We start from the raw sequence: 25,171 nt of genomic DNA on the forward strand, positions 1-25,171 counted from the left end.
TGTCGTATAATAGTCAGATTGAGAGAGAGAGAGAGAGATAGTGGGTGGTGGGTAGGTGGTGTACTAGTGAGTGTGTGAGAGAGACAGACGGAGAAAGAGGGCGAGACAGAGATAGGCAGAGTTTCGTTTTGTGAGCTAAAAACAAATATACTTATGCGGCATAATGAAAATATATCAAAACTAAACTAAGAAACTAAGGAGAAAGTACACAAAAATTAGGTAGTCCTTAAAAACAAACAAACGTCACTAACTACAATCAAGCAACTTATATCAATCAACGGAAAATATACATAAATGAGTGACTAACACAAGGGATTTCGATCGATTCTGCGTCTCCTCACATATTTCAGCGTGCAAATGAAATATTCAATACTCGTTTAATAATAAAGTTCGTAGATTAAATTTAGAGGTATATGTGGAGAATATAAATGCGGGCTCGTTTGCTAAAACTAAGCGTTTGTAAAATATTTTCATGTGACCAGTGCACGCGATAAGTAGGCAACGTTTTTAAATAGCTTGCACTTGATTTGTCATTTCGAAAACGTGGCTTACTTTTCCAATGCACTGTTCAGTTACAAATTAACTTATAAAATGCCTCCGTTTGTTCCTGCCATGTCATTTCTTTCGGCTTTCGATATGCATCATTATTATATAGTTGTATACAAATAAAATTAGTCACAATCGACGCATATGTGTAGATGTTTGTAAAAATAATTATTTTATAGCACAAATGTGGGCAACAATTCGTTATGATCAAATGAAGGGTTCGGCTGCTTGGCACATTTTCCCCGTACATTCGTATTTCTTCAATACCAATTATTTTTTGGGTGTAACTCATTTGTGCAAAGAATCGTCTTAGCTTACACTTAGCGAATTCGGGCTGAAACTGATACAATATATATATTTATATTTATTCAAATAAAGGTAGGGTACTCGTAAATGTGGAAAAGAGGTTAACAAATTCAACCAATAATATTGAAAAAAAAACAGGAAATTGGGCCGAGGTTGAAAATTTTCTATGCGAATGTGTTTGTGTGTGTGCGCGCATGAGTGCAGGTGAGTGTGTTGTTTGGTTTTGTATAGGTATTGGTATTGATACTGGTATATAGTAGAGTAGGTGGCATATAGGTCCTTAGACATTAGTTCGACTTTTCATGGGCACCCCTAACATCGTTGGAAGCACAATTCAAAGCTCACAGCAGACCGCGAATCGGAGATTCGGTTTCGGAGTCAGAGGATCAAAAATAATAAAGTGATCACCATTTGGTTTTGTTTCCATAAAATTCAATTTATTTGATTTAGTTTTGATTTTTGTTTTGTTTCATTTGTGTGTGTGTGTGTGTGTGTGTGTGTGTAACTGTCTGTCTGTCTGTGAGTGTGTGTGGGTGTGTAGTTGTGTGAGATTGGTACATCTGCCTGTTCTTCATTTATAGTTTTATGATTTTTTACGGTTTATGTTTGTCTTGTTTAGTAATTCAATTTGTTTTCATTGAAAGGCGGCCATAATAGATAGAATGTTTATTAAAAATTGTTTTAAAAAATATTGTAATATATATTTATACGTGTATATATAAATTGTAACAAATGCTGCAAACATTTCGTGGGCTTGCTTCAATTTGCTTAACTTTAATTAAACTGATTTCATTTTTTTCTGCGTTTTTCTATTTTTGTTTTTTGCTTTCAACATTTTGCTGTTGTTGCTGTTGCCGCTACTATTGTTGTTTATAAATAAAACTAAAAATAGTTTGTATTGCATTTATTATTAATACAAAAATTAGATTAAACTAAGTTTACATTGAAACTAGCACGTCATTAAAATTAGGGGTTCAAACCACTCCTGATCGACTGCAAGAATGCTGTTAAAAGTTGGTTAAACGAAGTCAAAGTCAAGCAAAAATCGAAATCAAAATCGAAATCAATCAATTACTGAACTCAAAATGGTTCGAAAAGGCACCAAAATAAATATGAGAGTGTTTTTCAAATGGGGCTGTGTGTGATTTTTGTGTGGGTGGTGTGCTCGGTAATTTGATAAGCTTTATGACATTTATTGTAAATAGACACAGAAATCGTAGCGAAAAGTTACCATTAACTAACTGCTCTGCTGCTATATCAGACGTATATATATTTATTCATAGTGATATGCTAACACTTATTTTCTTTGCGGGTGGTGTCTCTCCCCATTTTGCGACATTGAAAAGGACTTTGAATATCTCTCGGCTTATTTGGGGGCGGGGGCTTACCACCGCTTTGTATTTACATATCCTTGTGTGTTTAGTTCTTGTGTTTTTTATTTGCGTAATTCAAGTGGTTGGCATTTGCGTGGACAACATTATTCACCATTCATCGATGATCATCCATCATCATCTTCCTGCACCTTAAACGAAAACTAGTCATATTGCACATACGATACGATTCAAGGAGGGCTGGCCTCCTCCTTTCACTCCCTCTCGTTCTACTCGGTATACTTTAAAGTATATTTGGATTTAGCACCATTTTGCATACCACACAAATGATAGATTTCTCTCGATTGTTTTTTAAAAAAACTTCAATGCTCTACTCTCCTGCTTAATTAACATAATTTCAATTTGTAATGTGTGGGTGTGTTTCTTGTGTGTGTGTGGGTGTGTGTATATGTTTAGTTTTACTATAGTTATCACATCATATATAGATAAATTTCTTAAATTTTTGTTAACAAAACAGCGTTAAAAATAAACATTAAACAAACATTAAGTCGGGGGCAGTATTTGATGTAGCATTATTAATAATGTAAATTTAATTCCTAAACATTTCATGTTAAGAAGTAGAACAAATAAATATTATGAATATGTGTGTATATAACATATAACTATATATTTCATAGAATTATGCACTAATTCCTTAGGCAATTAGACCTTTCTGTGTGTATGTGTGTGTCTGCATATGCATATGCATGTGCATATGCTCGTGTTTGTGTGTTCGTGTGTGCGCACCAATATCTGAGATTTGGCAATCAATGTACAACAACAAATTACAAAAACTTATTTAAATATACATTAACTAGCAGAATTCGGGGGAGAATCTCCAATCATATTTACACCGCAAGAAGAGTCTGCCAAATCAGTATTAGCCCACGCAAGTGTGCATATAAGTAGGTATTTTATATCATATAGACTGGATAACAAACTCCGCCACATGCATTGACAATTTGATCTGGCGATGTTATCGCTAACTATAATACATCAGATCAGATCGGACCATATAAGATGATCGGCTTGGATTGGATCAATCGGCAATCGCTCACTTCGAGACTCATTCGCACACTACCGTAATGGTTATAAATAAATTAACATTAGTTTAGTATCCGTAATCAGTGAATTAGTGTAGTTTAGTTTAGTTTAGTTAAGATTAGATTAGTTTAAAACTGCTTCGCTAAGATAAGGGCTACTGTAATGCATGTCTTCAGAGTCAACTAACATCTATCAAACGCACCGATTTGTACATCATAGATACATCTAAACTCGTTTGCAGAAAAAATCCCACTAAATGGGGTTCTGGTTTTTGAGGGTCGATTAACTCGAGTAACTCTATTATTCTATTTTACAATTGTTGTTATTAGGCGTAAAACATGACATCCATTAGATCGTAATCGTAATTAATGATACATTTATATAAAACAGTAAAATGGTTAGGTTAGCAGCATAAAAATCTCTCGTTAAAATGTCTTCAATGTTCGGTGTTTGCTCCTAACTTGCTTTTCCTATAGAGTATCAGAGTGGTTTCCGGGTGGGTGGGTTAGTGTGGTTTTCTGCATGTATGTAGTTTCTGTATGGATTGTGTGGTCTGGGTTGTGGGTGTGGGTGTGGGTGTGGGAGTGGGAGTGGCTGTGCAGATACTAGTATTAAATGCAACAACGAACAGGTGCAAGTAGAGAGGGTGCAGCCAAGGAAGTTGGCACTACCACCAAGAGATTTTGGCACAAATGTCTGACAGGTCCAACGATTTTAGTTGGTAAAATTTTTAATTCCATATATAGTATGAGTAGCTTCGAAATACAATTAGTTTAGTTTTAAGCTTTTTTGTTTGTTGGTTTTGTTTCTTGTAAATATTTGAGTGCTGCTAGTTAAAACCTTTTGCTTTCCACCCTCTGCTTTCAGCTGGCTTGGAAACCCTTTTGCTTGTGCCATGAACAAGACTTTTGCAATTAAAACTCCATTGCGAATAATTCTCCTACTATTCTCTACACTGCATACTGTATACTCTATACTGTATACTGTATATAAGTGCGTGTGGGTGACTGCAACATCCGTATCTAGTTGAAACCTGGACAATGTGTCGCTTCCTGCACCGATCAGCATTGGATTCCTCCTCGCAGCCGAAAGTGCATCCTCTCCTTTCCAATCTACACGCCTACATAATTGACAAACAAATTTGGCTTACCCTTATATCGATTCAACATTTAAGATCTTATTCGCGTTTCTCGTCTAAATTACATTTGCTTTGAGTATCAATTGGTTGCTGTTGCTGCGGCTGCTGTTGCTGCTGCTGCTGATGTTGCTACTCCTGCTGCCTTTTGCTGTAGTTCCTAGTGCTGTGGTTAGCATAGCTATTGTTATTAATATTATTACTAGTAGTAGTAGTTGTAGTAGCTTCCATTTGATTGGCATTCGTGGGCTCGCCGCTGCGGTTGCTGTTACTATTGCTGTTGTTGTTGTTGTTGCTGCTGTTGCTGTTGCTAATGTTATTGGTGTTGTTATTGCACAAAGTTTCTTGGGGATCGTAGGGCGCCAGCTGCTTCAGCTGCTCCATGTATCGCTCAAAGCTCAGCCTCATCTGCTGCTCCTCCTCCAGCTCATTGTCGCTTTCATCGATGATGATCGTCTGTGCAGGCGGAAGTTGCTGCTGGCGTCGATTTTGCTGCTGCTGCTGCTGCTGTTGCCGCATGTTGCCGTTGCTCATGTTGCTGATGGGTGGCTGCTGCTGCTGTTGCTGCAGCTGCTGCTGATGTTGCTGGTAGTAATAGTCGCGGGCATAGAAGTTGAAGGACTGAGCCTTGCGATGGGGCTGCTGCTTGAGGTTGGGTTCGTCGGGACGCCAGGCGCTGTAGTTCCAGCCCAAGTACTGACTGTATCATTCACTTGTGGCATTGTGCTGCTGCTGCTGGTGGTGTTGCGGCTGCAGTTGCAGCATGTGCTGCTGCGCGAGGGCATGGAGTTGCTGCTGCGACTGCTGCTGCTGTTGCTGCTGTTGCGACTGCTGGTGTTGCTGCTGCTGCTGGTGTTGGTGTTGCTGCTGCTGTTGCTGCTGCTGCTGCTGTTGTGCTGCGTTAAAGGCCGCCGCGGCTGCCGCTGCCATCGCCGCTTGGGAGGCCACCGCCAACTGGCTGGCCGTGGGCGTGGCAGCCGCCCCCACAGCCGAGGAGGACATTAGGTTGTCGAACTTGCGCGTATCTGGATTGTACATGGGATGCTTGAACTTGCAGTGGGTGCGCAAGTTGTCGCTGCGCGTGTAGGTGGCCCGGCACAACGGACACTCGAAGCGGCCCGGGAAGTGGACGTGGTAGTGGTTGCGAATGTGGGTGACGACCTTGCCGCACAGCTTGCAACGGTGCAGGTTGCAGCCGCCCGAGAGGCGCTCAAAAGTTAGCCGCATGTGCCAGGCCTTGGAGCCTGCGCGATTAATTATATGTTTAATTTATTTCAATTATTCGATCGATTGCATTTTCATTCGATTTGTTTGTTATTTTTGTATTTATCATGGGTTATTGCATTTTTGGATTCGATTTGGTTTTCGTTTTCGGTTTTTTCATTAATTCGTTCGTTCAAACGCGCAAAGAAAAAAAGAAGAGAAAAACAATTTTGTTGTTGGTGATTCACAGAAACAGAAAAATCATTTTTATAATAATTCTTAAACTGTATAATTAGATGGTTTTCAGAGTCTGCGTGTGAGTGTGTGTTTATGGTTTTTTGGTGTGTTTATGCGTGTGTGTTTGGTTTTCTGGTAGTAAACTCGTAATATCTGCTTTCTTTCTGCCATGGAAAGAATGATTACAACTGAAAAACGAATGATTGTTAAATCAATTTTGTTCATTTCCCTGAGACATGGTGTTATGTGGGGCAGACACTCTGCTCGTTTCGGGATTATCCGGGATTATATGTATTCAATTTTTCGCAATCAAATTTGGTTACACCCAAAAAATCGGCAAATATATAGTTAAAAATTTGTTCTTTTTTCCATGGGGTTTCGAGAATTTGGAAACAGCACTTTTGAACGGGAGGGGAAAATCATTATTGCTTTGTAAAAAGGATGATTGAATTCAAACGATTTATGGTCTATGGCCATGGGTTCACTTAAAATATTCTACGGGAGTTATTTACAATAATCAGTGCAGCGACTGAATTGGATATTGAGGAACCCAAACCATATTTTAAATTTATGTATGTATGTATATATGCAAATGATTCGTGTTGAGACACTTAAAAGGGATCTAGTAGTGTAATGTTCTATATAGTTTTCAATAGATGATTGTGGGATCCGATTCAGTTTCGTTTTCAGTTTAGCTTCTGTGTTAATTTCTTGTCAAGAGAGCCCAAGAACCGTATTAGTGTCTAGTTTTGTCACTGTTTTCGAGGGGTTTTTGCGGAGGGCGTGGTGTTTCTTGTTTGGCAAATGTACATAAGTTGGAAGCAGGCAGAGAGTGAGCGAGAGGGTCGAGGGTCAGTGGAGGGCCAACAAAACGCAGATGAGGTTAAAAAATGAGACAAAACAAGTATATTAAATCACTGATTTCGGATGAAGACTAACGAAATAACTGTAGCGCAGCAACGTGGATAAGAAAGATAAATCGCATACTGTATATCGAACATCGAATGTAATTTATCGTTTATCGAACACATTTCATTCAACACCCCTCCTGCCTGGCGAAAACAAAAACAAATTTAGATCCTCGTCCAAAACGAGACAGACTGCATACAATATATATATAGAGCGAGAACAAGACAGAGTGAGACAGACCGAGTTTTAGAGAGAGAGAGAAATAGAGCTATAGAGTAGGATAGATATATCGAGTGAGTGAGTGAGTATAGGCAAGTGTTTTGTTTAAGAGTTTAAATAACTAAAACAAATTTTCAATCGTTTGGCCAATTCCTGTTTTTTTTTTGTTTGAATTCTTTAGTTGTTCGAATTTGTAGCTTTTCGTTTTAGATAAAATCATAATACATAAATCAGATATATAAATTTAACTTAGTTAACATAAGTCTAAATTATAGGGGAGAGGTATTTGTGCTTAAAGTAGATCTTAAAAATTTCAACTTACCGTTAAGAGAGTGCGCTTGATGTTTTAAAATATATTTTGAATTTGGACTCGTTTTAACTCGGATCGAAAAAAATTATGGATTATGTTTATAATTATATTTTAATTGTGTTTAGTTGTTTTTAGTACCTAGGGTTTTGTATTTGCTTTTTATTGAATGAAAAGAACTGGAATTTGATTTGAAAGAGATTTATTAAGTAAAGTTAAAGATGTTAAATATTGATTTATCCGTTTCACAATATATGTACTTGTATGTTTATCTGTATTTAAGTGTTAATTAATTGGATTCATTGCTTGATTGGTGACTATATCTAATGTTTAAGTACATCTTTCGATAAAATCTGATCTGAATTTGTTCTTTAGCAAAGCACTGACTATTTATAGTTTTAGCAACTTCAATCAACTTCGGTGGGTGTTTTGCCAAAGATATAGATCAGAAGAGCGTCCAACTTCAGTAAGCCTATATTTTATCTGGGGCTCTGGCCAATCAGTTTGAAATTGGACGCTATCTGAAGGTCATTTCATTTTATTCTATTAGATCAGAAGTGAGAAAAATCGTGTGTTACTACGGAGCGTAACAGAGATAGAAAAATATTTAATTCCAATATAATTCTTGACTCTGGTTTGAATATCGCTTTATTTTTCTCACTCGTTGCTTGCTGTTGCAATTTATTTTATTCAACTATCTTCTTGCGACCTTAGGGCCTATGGACTAGAAGAGAGATTAGCTAATATGGCACAAAATGACACGAACAAAAATTAGTCAACATTCACTACAGCACATGTTAAGTTAGTAAAATAATAATAACTGACGCGGATATCGATTGGAATTCTACATATAATACTTGTCAAAGTTCCTCCACTGAGTACTGGTCGCGGTATTTCTATATCGATATAATTATCCATTTGGTTTGCTAGTGTCCTACAAAAAAGCATCTAGAGGTTAAGACGAATTAACAATAAGTAGTTCAAAGTCTTGAAATCAACTACGTGTAGCAAAGGTTTTGTTTTTTTTCTTTTTGTTTTTTGTTTCTGATAGGGTTTATAAATGTATATATATAGATATAGATGTACACCCAACTGATGGCTATTGGCTCCTCACTCTGGATTACGTATACGTTTGCTTGATTCTTGGTTACTTAAAACACGCTAGTTGTGAAAACCATACGATCTGTTACTGATTTTTGATTTGATTTGTTTTGCTGTCTGCCTAGAGAAGTGATCACATATGTACATAGTGGCTAAAGAATCGATCCTTGATGTCCGCGTGCTTGATCTTACAGTGCGCCTTCATATTGTCCCTGCGGGTGAACTTCTGCCCGCAAACGGGACACTCATGACTCTGGGGTCGATGGATATTGGCGTGGTGCCAGCGGTTGGACACGATCTTGTTGCAACTAACGCATCTGTACAGAGTGGGCAGTGTGCCCGACAGCTGGACGAACAGGGTGGAGTAGTCAATGTTGTGATCCCGCCGATTTGCCGCCGCAGCAGCTGCCGCAGCCACCGCCGCCGCCGATGAGGTGGACCCAGTGGAACTGGAGCTCGGTTGCGGCGAGACCGCAGACGTGGCTACCGAAGCTGGTGCGGATATGGCTGATCCCGACGCAGATCCTGCTATTGACACCGAGACTGATCCCGCACCCGCACCAGAGGCGGGTGGATAGTGGGGTGAGCCCTGCGAGTGGCTGGGATGTGGTGCTGATGGCGGATGCTGGTGGTGTTGGTGGTTGGCGTGACCGTGGCCGTGGTAACTGCTCAAGTCCAACTGCTGCACCGCTCCATTGCTGGCCAGGTAGGTCTGGTTGCTGGCCACGGGTGGTGAGTAAGCCGCCTCGGCGGGGCAATCTATTAGGGATCGGTGGTGCGGATGATGTGGCGGATAGTGGGACATCAGGTGCTGCTGGCGACTGCATCGTATGGCGCGCATGTTGAGCTCCTTGCACTTGTACTCGCAATTGTAGCCACCGTCCACATAGACATCCGATCCCGATCCGGAGGCCGCCTCTTCATCCGGATGCGGAGGAGCATAAACCACCGCCCTTCTGTACTTGGGTGGCGTGGCATGGTAGGTCGCCTCCTTCATCTCCTCCGGTTCCTGCTCATCCCCCGCATCCATCTCACGACCGCGATCCACAACGACCTCCTCGATAACGCCTGGATCGTCGTCGTGCTCCCGATGGATTCGATCCAGTTCCCGATCCGGATGACGTAGGTGGTCGTGCTTAATGTTAAAACACTTGACGCGACCTGCAAACATTTGCTTGGTTCATATTAGGCGTCATCACTGTGGGGGTGGGAACTCAGGGGGTGAATATAGAGATGAGAAGACGAAGAGGGGACTCGATCGCGCTTCTCTTGCATTCCATGCGCACAGTGGGCTAAACAGGCCAATGGTTGTCGGGTGTGTACGGTGGGGGTGAATGGTGTCTAGTTCAACTAAGTAGCCAGCCACAAGAGGAGGAAGGCAAAACAAACTGGTGAAACGGATGTTTTAGAAGTATAGTGTGGAGCCTATGAGTAAATCCCGATTAGGGTGAACCAAAACTGCTTTAGGAAGTTGCAAAAAAATTAAAACTCTACAAAATCTTTCTTCTCAATTTTCAAATGTTACATCTTAAATAAGATAATTGAAAAAAATGTATATCAGAAAATGCTAGTTCCGTATATGGTAAGAATAACGATCAAATCTTGACCGGACTAGCCAATGTTTTTGCAAATTTTTTTTTTTTATTTTATCAACTAACTGTAATGCTGGTATTATTATTAAAATATTTTATATGGCGGCGTTTTTTTCTCTCAAATATTCAGAAAAATGGATCAAAGGGCAGCTACGGAACTGGGTTTTAATGTGTTGATTGGTTTTGGGACATTTCCACTTCGTTTCGATTCGGAACAAACTTGGTGTTTGAATGCGTGTGGTGGCCAAAAAGAAATATGTATGTATATAACGAAAGGCAAAAACAAGTCAAGTGATCGGCAAGGAGAATGGGGCTGGGATTATGGACTGAGGCAACTGCGAAGCCTGGAAATCATAATATACAGATCGATCGTGGGTGAGGGGTTGAAGGTGTAATCAAGTCAAATCAAGAGTCTTAATTATACAGTTGGCGGAGTCTGTGAAAAACAAAACAAATCAAATCAAGGCTGGACTTAAAGCTAAGGCGGCATCGTTTTGGATCGGCAGGACTTTATAGCTCTAAGAAAACAATTCAGCTAAATTAAGTATACTTTGCATCAAAGCAAATTAATCAATCAATCAACAGTGTGAAGAGTGTGAAACGGAGTGGGAAAAATCATAAGTAAATCAAAATCAATGTTAACAACTCTGGTTTCGTGTCATTTTGTGGCATCGACAATTTTTTTTGGTTGGGCTTATCTTATTGTCTGGTATTTTCGGTTCTATATAATACAGATCTCATACACAATATTTCGGTTTTTCTTGTTTGGTTTTCTGGGATAGCTTTCGTTTTAGTACTTCAATGTTGCAACAGATTTTTAGCTATAGTTTGCTTGGTATTAAGTATAATATATTCTTTTATTTTAGTTTTATTATGGTAACACTTTGTCATATTTTCAAATTCCAGTTCTTTTTCTTTATTGGTTTTTGTTGGTTTTTGAAGGTTGTGAGGGGTTTTTGGACGCTGGGTGCGGGATTTTTCATTTTCTTTTAGCTGTAAGGTAATTTCAGATTCAGTTTCAACTTCAATTTCGATTTAATTTCACTAAACATTTTTGTATTCAGTTTGATGGAGCCAATGTGCGAATTTTGTCGCTCTCCTTTACACTTTACCGTTATTTTGGCGGCAGCTCTCGTTTAAACGTTTAAAGAACATGTGCAACACACACAGACACAAGCATACACACACACAGACAGTTAAGTACAGAGAGAGAGCGACAGAGAGAGAGAGTGAGATAGAGATAGAAAGAGAGTAGGCAAAAGATAATAGTTGGAATACACTTAGTTAGCTTGGCAGAAAAACCAATTGAAAAACACAGTCAGTTACAGTTATCTCGATACAAAACAGTGTGACAAAATATGGTTCAACGGATTCTTCACATCAAATCATAAATGCAGCAATGTTAGTAGAAATATCCAAAATAGGAAAAGTACAGTCTGTATCTGTGTGTGGGCGAGTGTGTTTGCGTGTGTGTGTGTGTGTGTGTGGGCGGCATAGTGTTTGTGTGTGTGGATTAAACGAAAAATAGAACACATCGATTTTGGAAGCTGGTGGTTTTTAAGTTTTTCGTATTCACACTGAAAGTAAGTTTTATTTTTTAGGTTTTCTTGCTTTCTGGTTTCGTTTCCATTTCTTAGACAATAAGTTGCAACATTAAAGACGAAAAGAGATTTGGAAAAGTTTTAAAAGGTTTACGTTTTTGAAATTGCATTTTTTTTTCAGCACAGTTTTGAAAATGTAGAATGGAACGAAGAAGGAATAAGTTATGAAAACAAAATGGCATAAGATCAAACAAAAAGCGCTTGGAAAATAACTACAAGTGTATCCTATGAAATTTTTTTTTGAATTTGAAATTTGTCACGTGTTTTTATTGGGTGATTATTCTTTTATTATTTATAAGTGTTTGGTTTTTGTTTTTGCGTACGCCAATTGAGCTAATTATTTGTTTGGGTTTTTGGATGAAAACGGAGGCATTTTGCTCTAAAAACTAATTGGGAGTTTTCGATCTGACTTAGCTCTAGTTATGGCATGAAAACGGTAAAATCAATCGTTAAGTATAAATAATACATTTAAAATTAAAATAAATCGATACTTAAATGATAATCGTATGTGTGTATGGGAGGGTGTGGGAGAGTATCAAAGGTAAGTGGGCGTGTGTTTGTGTCTATGTCTATGTAAAGGTGTCATAAAACATGCAACATGCGGCAAACATACGACAATGGACTAGAGCCGCAATCGAAATCACGATCTAGTCCCAGCTCAAATGGGAAACTCGTCCTAAAAGCTAGATTTAAGTATATTTATCAATATAGAATACCATAAGATACGACAAACAACGAAATAATAAAGATATGCATGTAGAGATATTCTGGTAGGAGAGGTGTTGATCTGTTGCTCTAGCTAGCACTTTGAGTCTTACTTCTCTTGGAATCTATCATTCGGAGAATATCCATAAATACATAGGGCAACTAAAGGTACTGCACTTACAAAAGCAAACAAAATAGGGTTATTACTTGTCTCGGGGTTGGGAAAGATGAGGAAGAGAATGGGGTATAATTTAATGCATGCAGGATTTTCCAGGAAGTACACATATAAGTTGGAGCTGGATGGGAATATTCCATTCACTTTAAATGTTACAAGATGTACTTAGTCACCCATTCTTCTTCAATTTATAAGCATATTTTCTGAATAATTGAGGGAAATCTCCAGGGGTTTATTCTACTTATAATATATATTAGAATAGTTTTCCTTTTGAGTTAGATTTTTACGGGGCCGTAGCAGGAAAGGAACAGAATTAAGCTACATTTTCTACAATCTTCTTTACAGTTTATCAATATATATTTTGAAGGGGTTTCTCGCTGTTCTTGAACACATGGTGGAAACAAAGTTTGTAGTAAGGTAAAAAAAAAATTGTATATCAACCAAAAAGCTAATAACAAATTACATAGGCAATATTTAGATACATAAGGTAAGATATTCTTTCGGGTTTCGAGTGCGTTAGGTATTCAAAAGCTCAGAGAGAAGAAGATTCTTTTGTGTGTGGTTTACTTGTAGTAGTTGTAGTTGTGGTGCTAGCTCGGTTCTGGCTAAGGCTAAATGGCAATGCTCAGCGTTCATCTACTCACCGTCGATATTGTCCGTCTGGTCCAGCTGCAGCTGCTTGGCGTCGTTGTGCTCGTCCCGCGCATCTGCTTGCAAAGCATGCTGCGTGAGCAGCGTTGACATATCCTCCGCGTGCAGCTTTAGAGCGCTCTTTGGTAGCAGCAAGAAATTGGGAGAGAGGGTAAAGGGGATATAGTAAGGCCAGTAAAGTTGTTATATAATACATCTCATTTTCACTAGGGTATTATCAAAAACTTCGTGAAAGTGAAATCGAGCTCGAAAAGCGTGCCAATACTAACTATTCGACCAAAAAAGTGTATTCTGATAGATTTTTCTCCTATTAATTTTATTTGACTTTTATAATCCTTAGTAAAAACTAGGAAACTGTAAAGCCTTTCTTTTTGTTTGCTCACCAATTGCAAAATGCTGCAGTCTTTTTAAAATAATTATATTCTTTTATTAATGCTCAATGGCTCAATGCTTCTTAATTTTTTGTTCAATTTTTCCCACTGCAAATGATGTTGATGATGTTTGCTTTTGTTCACGGCAGCTGCCCAATTCTTAGGTTTCTAAATATATTTTACTTTTCGGACATTTAATTGATAAGGAAAACTTAATGCTAGTGCCTATGGCTAATCCTGAGCGGTGTGTTGGGTCCTGTCTCAAGGCCCTGTCTCTATGCACTGTTCTTGCCCACATTTATGGTGATAATGTCGGGAGAACGTCGCTTGCTGCTGCCTCCAGCACTTCCACTGGGCATCGGATGTAGCTGCTGCTCTTGGAGCTCGCGCTCGTAGCACATGCGATGCGATTTGCACTTGTTGTGATGGTTGACGATCTCCAGGCGGAAGTTGGAGTTGCCCTCTACGAAGGAGGTGCGTATGTCGGCCAGCTCCCCGCTCCATTTGCGACAATGGCGGCAGAACATGGTGTTGGCCCTCTCGTCGTACTGCAACCACTCAAACTGATAGAGCCAGTTGGCCCTAAATCGACCACTTTTCCGGGAGCTTCCCCCTGCAGATCCCGATGGTATCGCTGGACTGTGAGATTTTCCCACCGGATGGTGTGTCTGCTGGTGCTGCTGATGCTGCTGTTGCTGCTGTTGCTGTTGCTGCTCCTGATGTTGATGCTGTGCCAGCAATCGCTGCATGGCGGAATCCAAACCCTCGTTCTGGTAATGCAGCTGGAAGCCCTTCAACTGAGCCTCCACTGCCTGGTGTAGGAGCATTTGGTGCATGGACTTGTTGCCACTGCTGCCTAAAAACGCTTCTGACTTTTTCACCTACACACAGGATTGAGAAAATGTTGTTGGCGAAACATGGATCTGATAGAAGGAAGGATTTTCTGGTCTTTACTTTACTTTAGTTCTACTTTACTTTATTTTTGCTTGAGACGCAGCATTGTTGAGATTTTTTCTTTTTCTTTGGCCGATATTCCGCTTCGAATTTGGAAAATTCAATTAATCGCAATCATTTACCAATCCTTCGTTCTGCTCCCATTTTGCTAGATTCGCTTTGATTTACTTAAATTTTAAAAGAATACAATTTTTGAGCCACGCTGTCTCATGTTTTTGGGAAGCATTTTGCAATTGGCTAGCTTAGAGGTATATAGCTGATTTAAACAAAAAGAATGTTCTGTACAGTAGCTGGAACCATCGCACCGGTTCAAAAAGAAAAAACCTTAACAAACTAAACGATGCAGCAACAAAATCATAATCGAAATTCCATCAAAAATTGAGATGTACTCTATTCAATCGACTACTCTGATCTGACTGACCAAACTTACCGGCAAGTAATCGGGCGGCAGTGCCACGTGGTGTTCCCGATGCTGCTGCTGCTGCTGGGCATCCATCAGCTCCTGCTTGATGCTCAGCGACTGGCTCAGGCCGCTCAGGGCGCTGGCCGCTCCCACATTGCCCCCACCGCCGCCCAGATGGACGCTGGTGGTCATCGAGAGCGGCGAGTCGTGGCGACCGCCGGCGTCCTCCGATTCCGATGTGCTGCCGCCTGTTTTGGGCACGGGACTCGACTTAAAGTTGGCCTGAAAACAAGACGTTTATTTGGAAATTAGATACCGCTACACAAGTAGAGCCCAACAAGAAATCAATTACATCCTAAATATTTATCCAATACTACATACAAGCATAGGTTTATAGGAGATTTGAAAGTTCTGGGAGAGAGTCTTATCGAAGGGGAGAGCGGCACGTGCCTGGCCCGCAAGAGTCACGCCCGCTGATAACAACCCGAAAGCCGAAATATCTGCCAAAAACAGCAGCGTCGCCCTATTTGATCGGCCTCAGTTGATACCGCAGTCATGTGAGCGAGTGGAGCGCGTTCCCCTCGTATCGCACATGCCAAACATAAATGTTGATATTGTTTGTTTGTTTGGTTGCCTGCCTGCTTCCCCACCAACCACCACCCACAGACCGATAGTGAAAAGTTTGGCAAGCTTATGGCAAAGCGGCACGAAGGTCGACCCATTGGGTGGTACGCCAAATAAAGATATGTGTAAGATATGGCATCAACTCTCTAACCGGGATTTGTCGGATTTAAGTTGTTGATATGTGTTAAGACCTCGAATGACACTTGGGCAAATCTGCACTCTTTAAAGGGGCTCTCACTTTATGGGCTTCTAAAGTTTAGTTTATCAGCTATTTCAGTTTGTAAATACATAAGAATAAAAAAGGGGATTTCTTGCTAAACAGTTTTAACTGGAACTCAAATTAGATTCAATAAACTACTACACATATGTTATTTTTAGTTCATTTTACAGTAGGTGTTCCTATTTAATAAACAAGAGAGAACGCTGTAGTCGAGTTCCCCGACTATCTGATACCCGTTACTCAGCTAGTGGAAGTGCGAAGGAGTGTCTTCAACTCTGACAGTTTTTGGCGGTTTGTGGGCGTTAGAGTGGGTGTGGCAAAAAGTTTTTCTGCAAATCGATAGAAATTTTCAAGACTAATACAAAAATGAAAAAATATCAAAATTGCGCTGCTTCTATGTCTCTGGAGTATGCTTAATCTCAACTTTCTAGCTTTTGTAGTTCCCGAGATCTTGACGTTCATACGGACGGACAGACGGACATGGCCAGATCGACTCGGCTATTGATCCTGATCAAGAATATATATACTTTACGTGGTCGGAAACGCTTCCTTCTGCCTGTTACATACTTTTCAACGAATCTAGTATACCCTTTTACTCTACGAGTAACGGGTATAAATACATAATACTATTTTTTCGGTTTTTCGTTTTTAAAAAGAAATTAAATTAGAGTAAAAACAAGAGTGAACGCTATAGTCGAGTTTCCCGACTATCTGATACCCGTTACTCAGCTAGTGGAAGTGCGAACCGCCTTTGGCGGTTTGTGGACGTTAGAGTGGGCGTGGCAAAAAGTTTTTTGGCAAATCGATAGAAATTTACAAGACCAATAAAAAAAGGAAATAACATCAAAGCATTTTTTAAAAGTGTGGGCGTGGCAGCTTTGGACGGTTTGTGGGCGTTAAAGTGGGCGCGGCAAATTACACATTTAAAACTGCATAAAGTATTTATAACTTAATTATAATGTAACTAATAAGCATTTGTCGCCTGTTTGAATGTGAGATTATTTCTAATTAATTTTAATTGTCAGGCAATTAAAGTACAAACCACAAAAAAACAACATTTAAATGCGGAATTGCTGGCTGACTGACGGAGCTGGCAAATTGTTTAGGTATTTTTGTGGGAAAACAAAAACCAGAAACAGAGGTAATTTAATTGCGAGGGCAAAGAGCTGGCCAATAAAACAATTAAATAAACACGGAAGGCTAGCTTCGGGGACCTTAGCTGCTTTTTTATGCAGAAGACTGCGTGTAGGCAGGCCATTATATCCGTATTCTGATTGGGATAATGAAACAATGAAAATGTATTAAAATTACTTTTTAAATTCCAAGGGACTATTTATCTTGAATAAAAATACCAAACAGTATGCAGTTTTGTATAAAGATTCCAAGTCGTTTGCTTCTCCAAACCAATTAAAACCATTCTGCGCACCACTGTGCGTATACGTAATGTCCAATGTTATACAAATTAGGTATACGCCATGATGGTTCATGGGATAGGATTCTAGTGCACTACTTGTTCAGTGGACCGTGCTCACCTGAGAGTCCTGCGGGTAGTGCCTGTCCTGGTGGCTCGAAGACAGCGAGTTATCACAGTTGGATGATGAGTTCTTACGTCTGCGCTTACTACTACTCAGCTGCTCCACCGGTGTGGTGGACAGCTCCCTGTCCCTGTCTCGCTCACGCTCACGCTCTCTTTCCCGCTCCCGCTCACGTTCTCCGCTGTTGTTGCGCTCCCTATTGCTGCTGTTGTTGTTATTGCTGCTGCTATTGTTGTTATTATTGTTGTTGTTGTTGCCGGTACTACTGCTGTTGCTATTGTTGTTATCCTTGTTGCTGTAATCCAGCTGCAACAGATCATCGCGACTATCCGTCCGCTCGAGCGTACCGCGCTCGCTTCCCCGATCGCTGCATCCGTCGGCGCTGGCACTTCGATTGGCAGCCGCTGCCACAGCAGCCGCTACAGCCGCGGCCGCCGCCGCTGCACTGGCGCTGCCCACGCTCGGAGATCGTTCGCCGCCGGTGGGCGTGGTCAGGCCCAGGGCTACGGCAGCCGCATTCACATTGCCGCCGGCGGCCGCTACCGCCGCTGCTGCCGCCGCCGCCGCTGCCGCCGCCGAGCTGCGTTCGCTCATGCTGCTGCTGCTGCGCTGCGTCAGCTCGTCGCGCAGATCCCGTTCGCAGCGGGAGCGCAGGGAGTCGCGGGAGTCGCGCATCGCATCGGCCACGCCCCCAGCGCCGCCCAGGCCGCCGGTGTAATTACTCGGCCCACGTCCGGTCGGCGAACTGGCCGCCGAGTCGCGCAGCTTGTCGCAATCGGAGCGGTAGTTCAGATTGTTGTTATCTGTGAGACCACGCACCTGCAAGAGTCCCAAATAATATACATGTTATTATAAGTTCATGTTGAATTGTTGATGGAGGGGAAAGCGGACACAAATTCGGGCATTCCCCCATTTAAAAACAGGACTATTAAATGTAAACTGACATACTTTCTTGAAATTAATACTAAAGATCGTCTATGACAAAACAACAATTCTTCTATTAAATTTAACTAATAAATCGCAAGTTTCTGGTTCTGTAGACGATCGCTTAACTTAGAGTAAACCCAAATTTACACATACCTGCAGGCTCTCGGCCGTCTTGAGAAACATGGGCAGCGAACTCTGACCCACGTTGACCTCGCCCTTGTACATGAAGTCGAGCAGAGATCGCATCTCTGAGTATCTGACATCTTTCAAGTAGATGATGGGATGTGGATGCTGGTTCTGTAGGAAAATCGTCTCGAAGTACGGACTGCAGGCTGACAGGATGGTCTGGTGAGCCTGTGATAGAATACGAATTATGTCAGATATGTACATATATACTTCCAAATGTATCTCAGAGACGCACCTTGACTGTTTCTCCCTCGCAGGCGAGCGTGACGTCGCATAGCGCCTCCCGCTGCAGCAGTGAGGTGAGCACGCCGGTCAGATTTGTGGGATGATTGTTCCAGCGCAAGCAGAATTGCTGGTCCATCGCTCCTTGGTCAGTGTTGTACCTGTAATGTGGAAGGCAAATGCATAAGTACGTGACGAGACAAGAGCACATTCAAATTATTTGGCACTTCCCATAAATTCATTTCATTTTTGAATTCTAAATAAGTTCATGCAGTATAAACCTACTTTGTTTTTTAATTATAGTACAAATAAGTGTTGGGTAACGCAGCCTGAATGGGAAAGTGCCGTTTGATACTAAAAATAATACCCAAGCCTAGACAAACTTCTCCGTGCACTCTATTTTTAAGCCGGAAACGGAAGTGTCAAGCTTTCGACCCCGTTATCTTTATCGCCGCCATGGCACACATTTTTGGTCGTGTGTATCGGTGTACAAGAGATACCAATGATTATTTGTCATGGAACACAATTGCTCATTACAATTACCAAATGCTCGGGGCTGTTCTCAATTATTTATTGCGTTTCCGGCGCCCGATAACAAACCGCACCATGTGTGTTGTTGTTGTGGTGCTGCCAAACTCCACAAACTCCGCAAACTCCACAGTTGCATCTGTATTAGAGTGTTAATTGCCATTTTGCCATGTTGCCGCCATGTTTGGCTGCTGGCTAACTGTTAATTACTCGGCCAAATAGACGAGCAATCTATGCAAATTTGGTTGACAAACCACCGATGGAAGGGACTGGTGGCATAATGAATGGCATTCGGGGCTTATCTATCGCACAATTTATGGAGCCTACCTTCCTCCTACCACCAACCACCTCCTTACATAGCTAAGAGCCTAAGAATAGAGTTTATATTCATATGTTTATATTTCTTTATTACATTCGCCTGGAATCCACCGCCTAATCTCAATGGCCTTTGCTCAGAGTCCAGTGCGTTTACAGGGGGTAAAGTGAAGGCGCGAAATGGGGCTCCGATAAGAGGTACTTTTGCTTTTCTTTTAATCGATTTGGCAACTTCTGCGACTTTCATACCCTCGGTTTATGTAACAAACAAGTGAAGAGTTGTCAAAAAGTATATATACCACTGCGATTTTCAATAAACATCATAAAGTAGTTTGCTAAATAACTTTCAGTTTTTGTAGCACCTCAAAAAATTCTATCATATTCAAAGGCAATGTGTAGCGCATAAGATTTATGATTGGTTGACCCATAAGTACCCTGTAAAAAAGAAGGGAACTAAGAGAGATCGCGAGAGCTTTAAGCTTTTGCCGGCGACGCGAGCGCCTAACAAAATAAATAAACAAAACGTCAAAGAACTTTTTCGCAAACTGAACTGCTGACCGTGAGAAAGAGGTGTTCAATGGGGAGCGAAAGAGAGGGCCAGATGCGCCACGAAAGAGAGGCTGATAGTGGGAAAAACAGAGAAAGAAAGGCAGAGAGAGCGTGCGCCAGTGGGTGCGCGCGTGCGAGAGATTAGATCGGTTCGGTATTGCGCACTAATGTATATGTGTTTGCTCTGGTAATAACAACAATTACAGCGTGTGTGCGTGTATTACCCGCTGTCGTAAGCGTTTTTTATTGGCGATGTTCCATCTCCCTTGCTCTCTTTCTTTATTTGTGTAATTTGATTTCAAAATAAACTAAAATCGCTTCAATCGTCAATTTCGTTTTCGTTCGCCCACAACATTTTTGCATTCTTTTGCTATCTTTCTCACTCTCTGTAAAAGGTTCTAAATGTTGCGTTTTATATCTGCATTATTCAATATGTGCTCTGTATTTTTATTCGAAAATTTCGCAACGCAAAGTTGTGCTTTCCATTTTTGAATTTTAAAGTTAGCTGAGTTCAATTTTAGTTTCGCAAGTCTTAGTGATATGATTCAATCACGTGTTTTATAACGACTTGATGTGTATATATTTGTAGGATTGTTTTGCAACTCTTAAGGGTTAAACACAAGAAATTTTATAAATAAAGTTTTTATCATAAAGTATTTTTTTTTTAATAGTTTATTTTATGGTCATTTGTTAAGAAATAATTTATGAAAGAACTATACAATGGTAATAAATAAAGACAGCCAAAATAATTGCAAAACCCAGAAGGTTATCATTTCCGATTGTCACTCAAATGAGTAAAAACTGATTCATAGAAATGAAAATAAATTAAGACCAGCGAAGCCTTTGTAAGCATTAAATATTTATCGAATTGTTTAGATTGTGGTGAAATGAAGGTATATTTTCGAAATAAGCACTATCATTTGGTAATAAGGTAAAATAAATAAAACTTCTCATCTTTTGAAATCCGGTTTGACGGCAGTCAGAAATATATTGTTCGTTGCCCATAAATCATTTGCAATCATAAAATCGCTCTTAATTGTGTCATTCTAGCTTCACTTTTTTCTTAATTACTTTACTGGCCATTTATTTACAAAGTTGGAAGAGTTAAAAAAAATAGAACGCAACGTAGTCGGCGCCGGCGCCAAAGTAAAAAAAATAAAAGCCAAGCAATTTCGACGTATTGTGCACTTTATACACTTTTTTTCATTCAATTTCGTTTTCGTTGACGGGCGGCAGCGCAGTCGGCGTCGGCGCCGGCGTCGGCGTAGCATGCGATTGCAGTTTTTATTTACACTTGCGCTTTTAATGCAAATTTGCTATGAATGCAAACACAAAGTTGTTGCCGCTTCCCCGATTGTTCTGTTTAATTAATGACAACTTTTACTTTCAAACAACAGTAGCGTCCGCTGCGCTTACGTAAATTGTTTAAAAATATTTAAGCGCTTATCAGCGTACTTCTGGCGGCTTTCGGGGGGCGGGGCATATGGGCGCAGATGGAGGCGGGTGCGATCCGCAAATTGCGCAATATGTTAACTGCCCATCAGCTGAAACGTGCGGCTGTAACGCCCAGCGAATCAATATCAAGATGCAGATATAAACCTGAAGATACGCAGATAAGCAACAGCAGAAGAGGCGTTTAATGGAAAGAAAAAACATTTTGTCACGCGTCAACAGCGTACTTAGATAATCAACGCTAACTGCCAGTCACACAGTACGCAAATAAGGGCGATTATGCAAATCGAAGTTCGAGTACCCTTATTATTCCATATTATTCATTTCAAGGGATCGTTGATTGCAGATAATAAACATGTACAATTTGTGCAAATATATGCTAGTCACTTCCGAAAATATTCTGAATTTATATAAGGCAAGCATTGTCAAATTTTTCAATTTTATTTGTGTGGTTATGACTGTGCCAAGCAAAAAGCAAATGTAAACCAAAAGCTTAAATCGTCTAAAAAATCTGATCTTCACACTATAGTTACAGCACCCTTTGCGAGGGTATACAAAAGACCCAAGGAGCAAGTAATATATACTTCTGAGGCGCACGGGGCGTATCAGTAATGGCCTTCAACTTTCAGTTAGAAGCGCCTTATCGTGCGAGACGGCGACGTCGACAGCGCTGCCGACTGCGCAGCGCTTAACGCTCAGCTGTAAGCGAAATAGTTTTTTCAGCTTTTTCTGTTCAATTTACACGTTCTAAATAGTTTGCGCCAAGCTGAGCGAGTGTGTGTGCGAGTGGGTATCCGTGAGATACGCGAACGAGCACTAACACAGATACTCGGAACCGCGATAATAATTATAAATACAAAGTAGTTTGTTGATATTTGTTGCTGCCTGCCGCTGACGTTTGACGCTTGTTGATCTTCTCGTCTATTTTCCTCTTTTTTGTTGCTGCTAGTTTTCAATTTTTGCTTTGCTGTTTATCTTTGCTTTAGAACTTTACATGTTGGCGTAGGTTGGTTGTTGTTGTTGTTGCTGTTATGCGCGTTGTAAATTTACCGTTGCGAGTTCAACGAACGCGAAAAAACCTGGCTAGAAATAATGAGCGCCCACATGGTCATTACATGGTTTCTGTATCCGTATCTGCCATCAAAAGATAGCCACAAAATTCAGACACTCATGGTTTTTTTGGGCGCCAAAGGCAAATATTTATAATAAGTTGGACTTTTGTTTTTTCCATTAAAGAGAAAATCATAATTATTTATAATGATTAGGAAGGAAAGTAATCTGGGCTAGGAATATTTTTATTGCTTTATTATTTTTATCAAACATTAAATTTTAAAAAATCATAATTTCTTGGGAAAAAGTAAGTTTGCCATTTCCTCGTTGAAAATTTTCGAATAAATATATATATATACATTTTTTTTATAAATATCAAAGTATGTTATTGTTTCCGGTGCTCTCGATACGTTCATACAACGCTTTGATATTTCTGCCCTTCGATATAGCAGAGCGGTCATAAATCAATGGAAATACTTAAAATGGAGATGCGTTTGTTCAGATAGACAAAATGAATATTTTAAATTTGCTAATGCACTCAGTTACATGTATACGAATACAGATATAGATACAGTTACACAGATACAGATAGACACTTGCAGAAGGCAAACGAGATCAAGATTAGCGCGTTCGCGGTTCACCTTGACTCAATGGTCAAATGTGCAAAATGCCGCAAAGTAAACTTTAAGCAGCAGCAACAACAGCGGCTTTAATGAATCAGCCCGGTCGAAAGCGTTTGCCAAAGGTTTGGCCAGCTTGTAAATGATGAAGGTCGCCGGTTACAGATACAGATACACCAGCGCCATAGATACAGATACAGATACAGCCACGCCAGATCATGATTGATTTAGCGCGGCCCCAAAGCTGAGGCCAAAAACTCCATTTAGCCTTTGGCTCGAGGCTTGGCTTGGATCGAAAAAATATCAAAATATATATAAAATAAAATAAAGTAAAGCCAGCAAAATGTTGAGCAAGGTCAACTGTAGGAGTTTACTGGTACTGGATGGATACGGGGCACTGGGAAAAAGAGCTAGTGGCTATTAGCCGGCCTAACTGGGTCACAGAGCCGACCAACTTCGGTTGGCGAAGTTGTGGGAGCGAGGCATATTAAGGTGATGTGTACACGAAATTGATTTATGCACGTGTTAGCCGAACTAAATCAAATGTTTGGCTGCTAAATTAACTTTGGGCTTTTTGGGTATTGGAATCTGGTTATTTGGGGCCATTGGAATTTCCTAGAATGGGTAGTAAATACAAGAGATATTTGGGTTTAATTTTATTTGTCATGTATCGCTCAGTTTATTTGTGACTAATTTTCCAATAAAAACCAAATGTTGTACTTATTTATTACAGTGCATATCATCAAACGAAAATCCCCTAGCGCAGACTTAAGCAAGAAATTTTGTAAAATTCAATTAACACATTTTTCCCCATCCTAAGCATTTTGTTTAACACTTCATTGTTGTGAGCATTGGTTAAACGCGTCCCACTCGGATTTTAAATAGCATAGATAAATAAAAATGTGCAATTTTCCATGGCGTGTGTTTATATGGCGACCAGCGGTCCAGCAGCAGATATAATAATTTAACTTGTCGCTCATTGCGGGCTATTTTTATAGAAATGCATTATTAAGCAGCGGCACAAGAGTCCATTCAGTGGCTTGGCGAGCGGAGGGCGGCAGTGCGGAGGGGTCCACCAAAAGATACATTTTACATTTGTCAGATACAAATGTGTTAATTGCCTTGCAGTGCGTGCACTGCAGTGCAGAGCAGTTCAGTCCGCGGCCAGGAATAGAACGCCCACACGCAAAACTGTTTATGCCGTTTACCCGTCCATGGGGAAAAAGGCGCGAGGGCGGGTGGTAAAGGGGGGGCTAGTGAAAAGGGGCGGGGCTGGGGCTGGGGCTGGGGCATCAGGGATGCAGACATTAGTGCGAAACTGTGTCGAGCAGCGTGTGGGCGGCCAAGAAGTGCGAAATTGTGTACAAGACGACAAATGAAATTAGCCGACTGCTCGCGCCTATCTACTATACACTGTATTACTGGAGAGGGGGCGTGGCGGATTGGGTCGTGTCGGGGAAAGGCTGGGGCGCAACAGAGGCCCCCATAACATAGGATGAGTATGATCTGAGGTGAATTGAAATTGCCACTCGTTAGCAGGTCATGATGATGTCATGCGCACTCTCTCCAACGATCTTACTACATGGAAAGGCTATCTATATCCAAATACGTCGATTTAACTATCTTGAAATGTTTTTAATATCTAGTATTGGAAGCTATTCATGCTGACTGCTGTTTTTACTTTAATGGGCTCCGTATTGTAACTAAAATAATATATTTTTTCAGTGCATTGGGTAGCTTCGCGATTCTCCAACACTGACTCACTGACTACCAACGCTTGTAACAACTACTGCTGAGCACTGTTGGTGCTGGTGGCCAATGGCCATAATCTGGAATCTAGCCAAGGGGCAGCAGCAGCCACTCGACCGGACTTCGCTTTTCAGCTTTCAAGTACTCCAATGTCCGCCACTCGAGGAGCTGTGTTCGATTTTTAAAATCCGCCGTGGGCCGAACCAACGATTCGATTTTGAATGACTTTGACAAGAATCTTCAGCTGTCGTCGCGTTGCTATTGTCTTGTTGTAGGGGGTTTTGTTTTGAGCCTCGGCAAAATTACACTGGTAAATTCGTTATCTTTGGTTCCCATTCTGTCAAAGTTGTGTTTGTTTATAATTT

At 40.7% G+C, this 25,171-nt stretch overlaps 1 protein-coding gene across 5 annotated transcripts in view; it reads right to left on the reverse strand.

The window, feature by feature from the left end:
• Positions 1-25,171, reverse strand: part of LOC120452969 (sex determination protein fruitless) — a 134,102-nt gene that overhangs the window by 3,090 nt on the left and 105,841 nt on the right. Inside the window, exons 3-8 of one of the 5 annotated variants that reach the window (XM_039637463.2) lie at positions 18,557-18,704; positions 18,289-18,489; positions 17,206-18,027; positions 14,857-15,111; positions 13,095-13,221; positions 22-5,645 (exon numbers count right to left, since the gene is read on the reverse strand). In XM_039637463.2, coding sequence (XP_039493397.1) covers positions 5,107-5,645; positions 13,095-13,221; positions 14,857-15,111; positions 17,206-18,027; positions 18,289-18,489; positions 18,557-18,704 — 2,092 coding nt within the window. In that variant the 3' untranslated portion in view covers positions 22-5,106. Of the gene's footprint in view, positions 1-21; positions 5,646-7,461; positions 9,539-10,933; positions 10,963-13,094; positions 13,222-13,548; positions 14,354-14,856; positions 15,112-17,205; positions 18,028-18,288; positions 18,490-18,556; positions 18,705-25,171 lie in introns of those variants that run through there. The other 4 variants (XM_039637462.2, XM_039637466.2, XM_039637464.2 and 1 more) reach the window with 4 other exon arrangements.

Source organism: Drosophila santomea, chromosome 3R (assembly GCF_016746245.2).
Source record: "Drosophila santomea strain STO CAGO 1482 chromosome 3R, Prin_Dsan_1.1, whole genome shotgun sequence".
In the NCBI taxonomy this organism is placed as follows: domain Eukaryota; kingdom Metazoa; phylum Arthropoda; class Insecta; order Diptera; family Drosophilidae; genus Drosophila; species Drosophila santomea.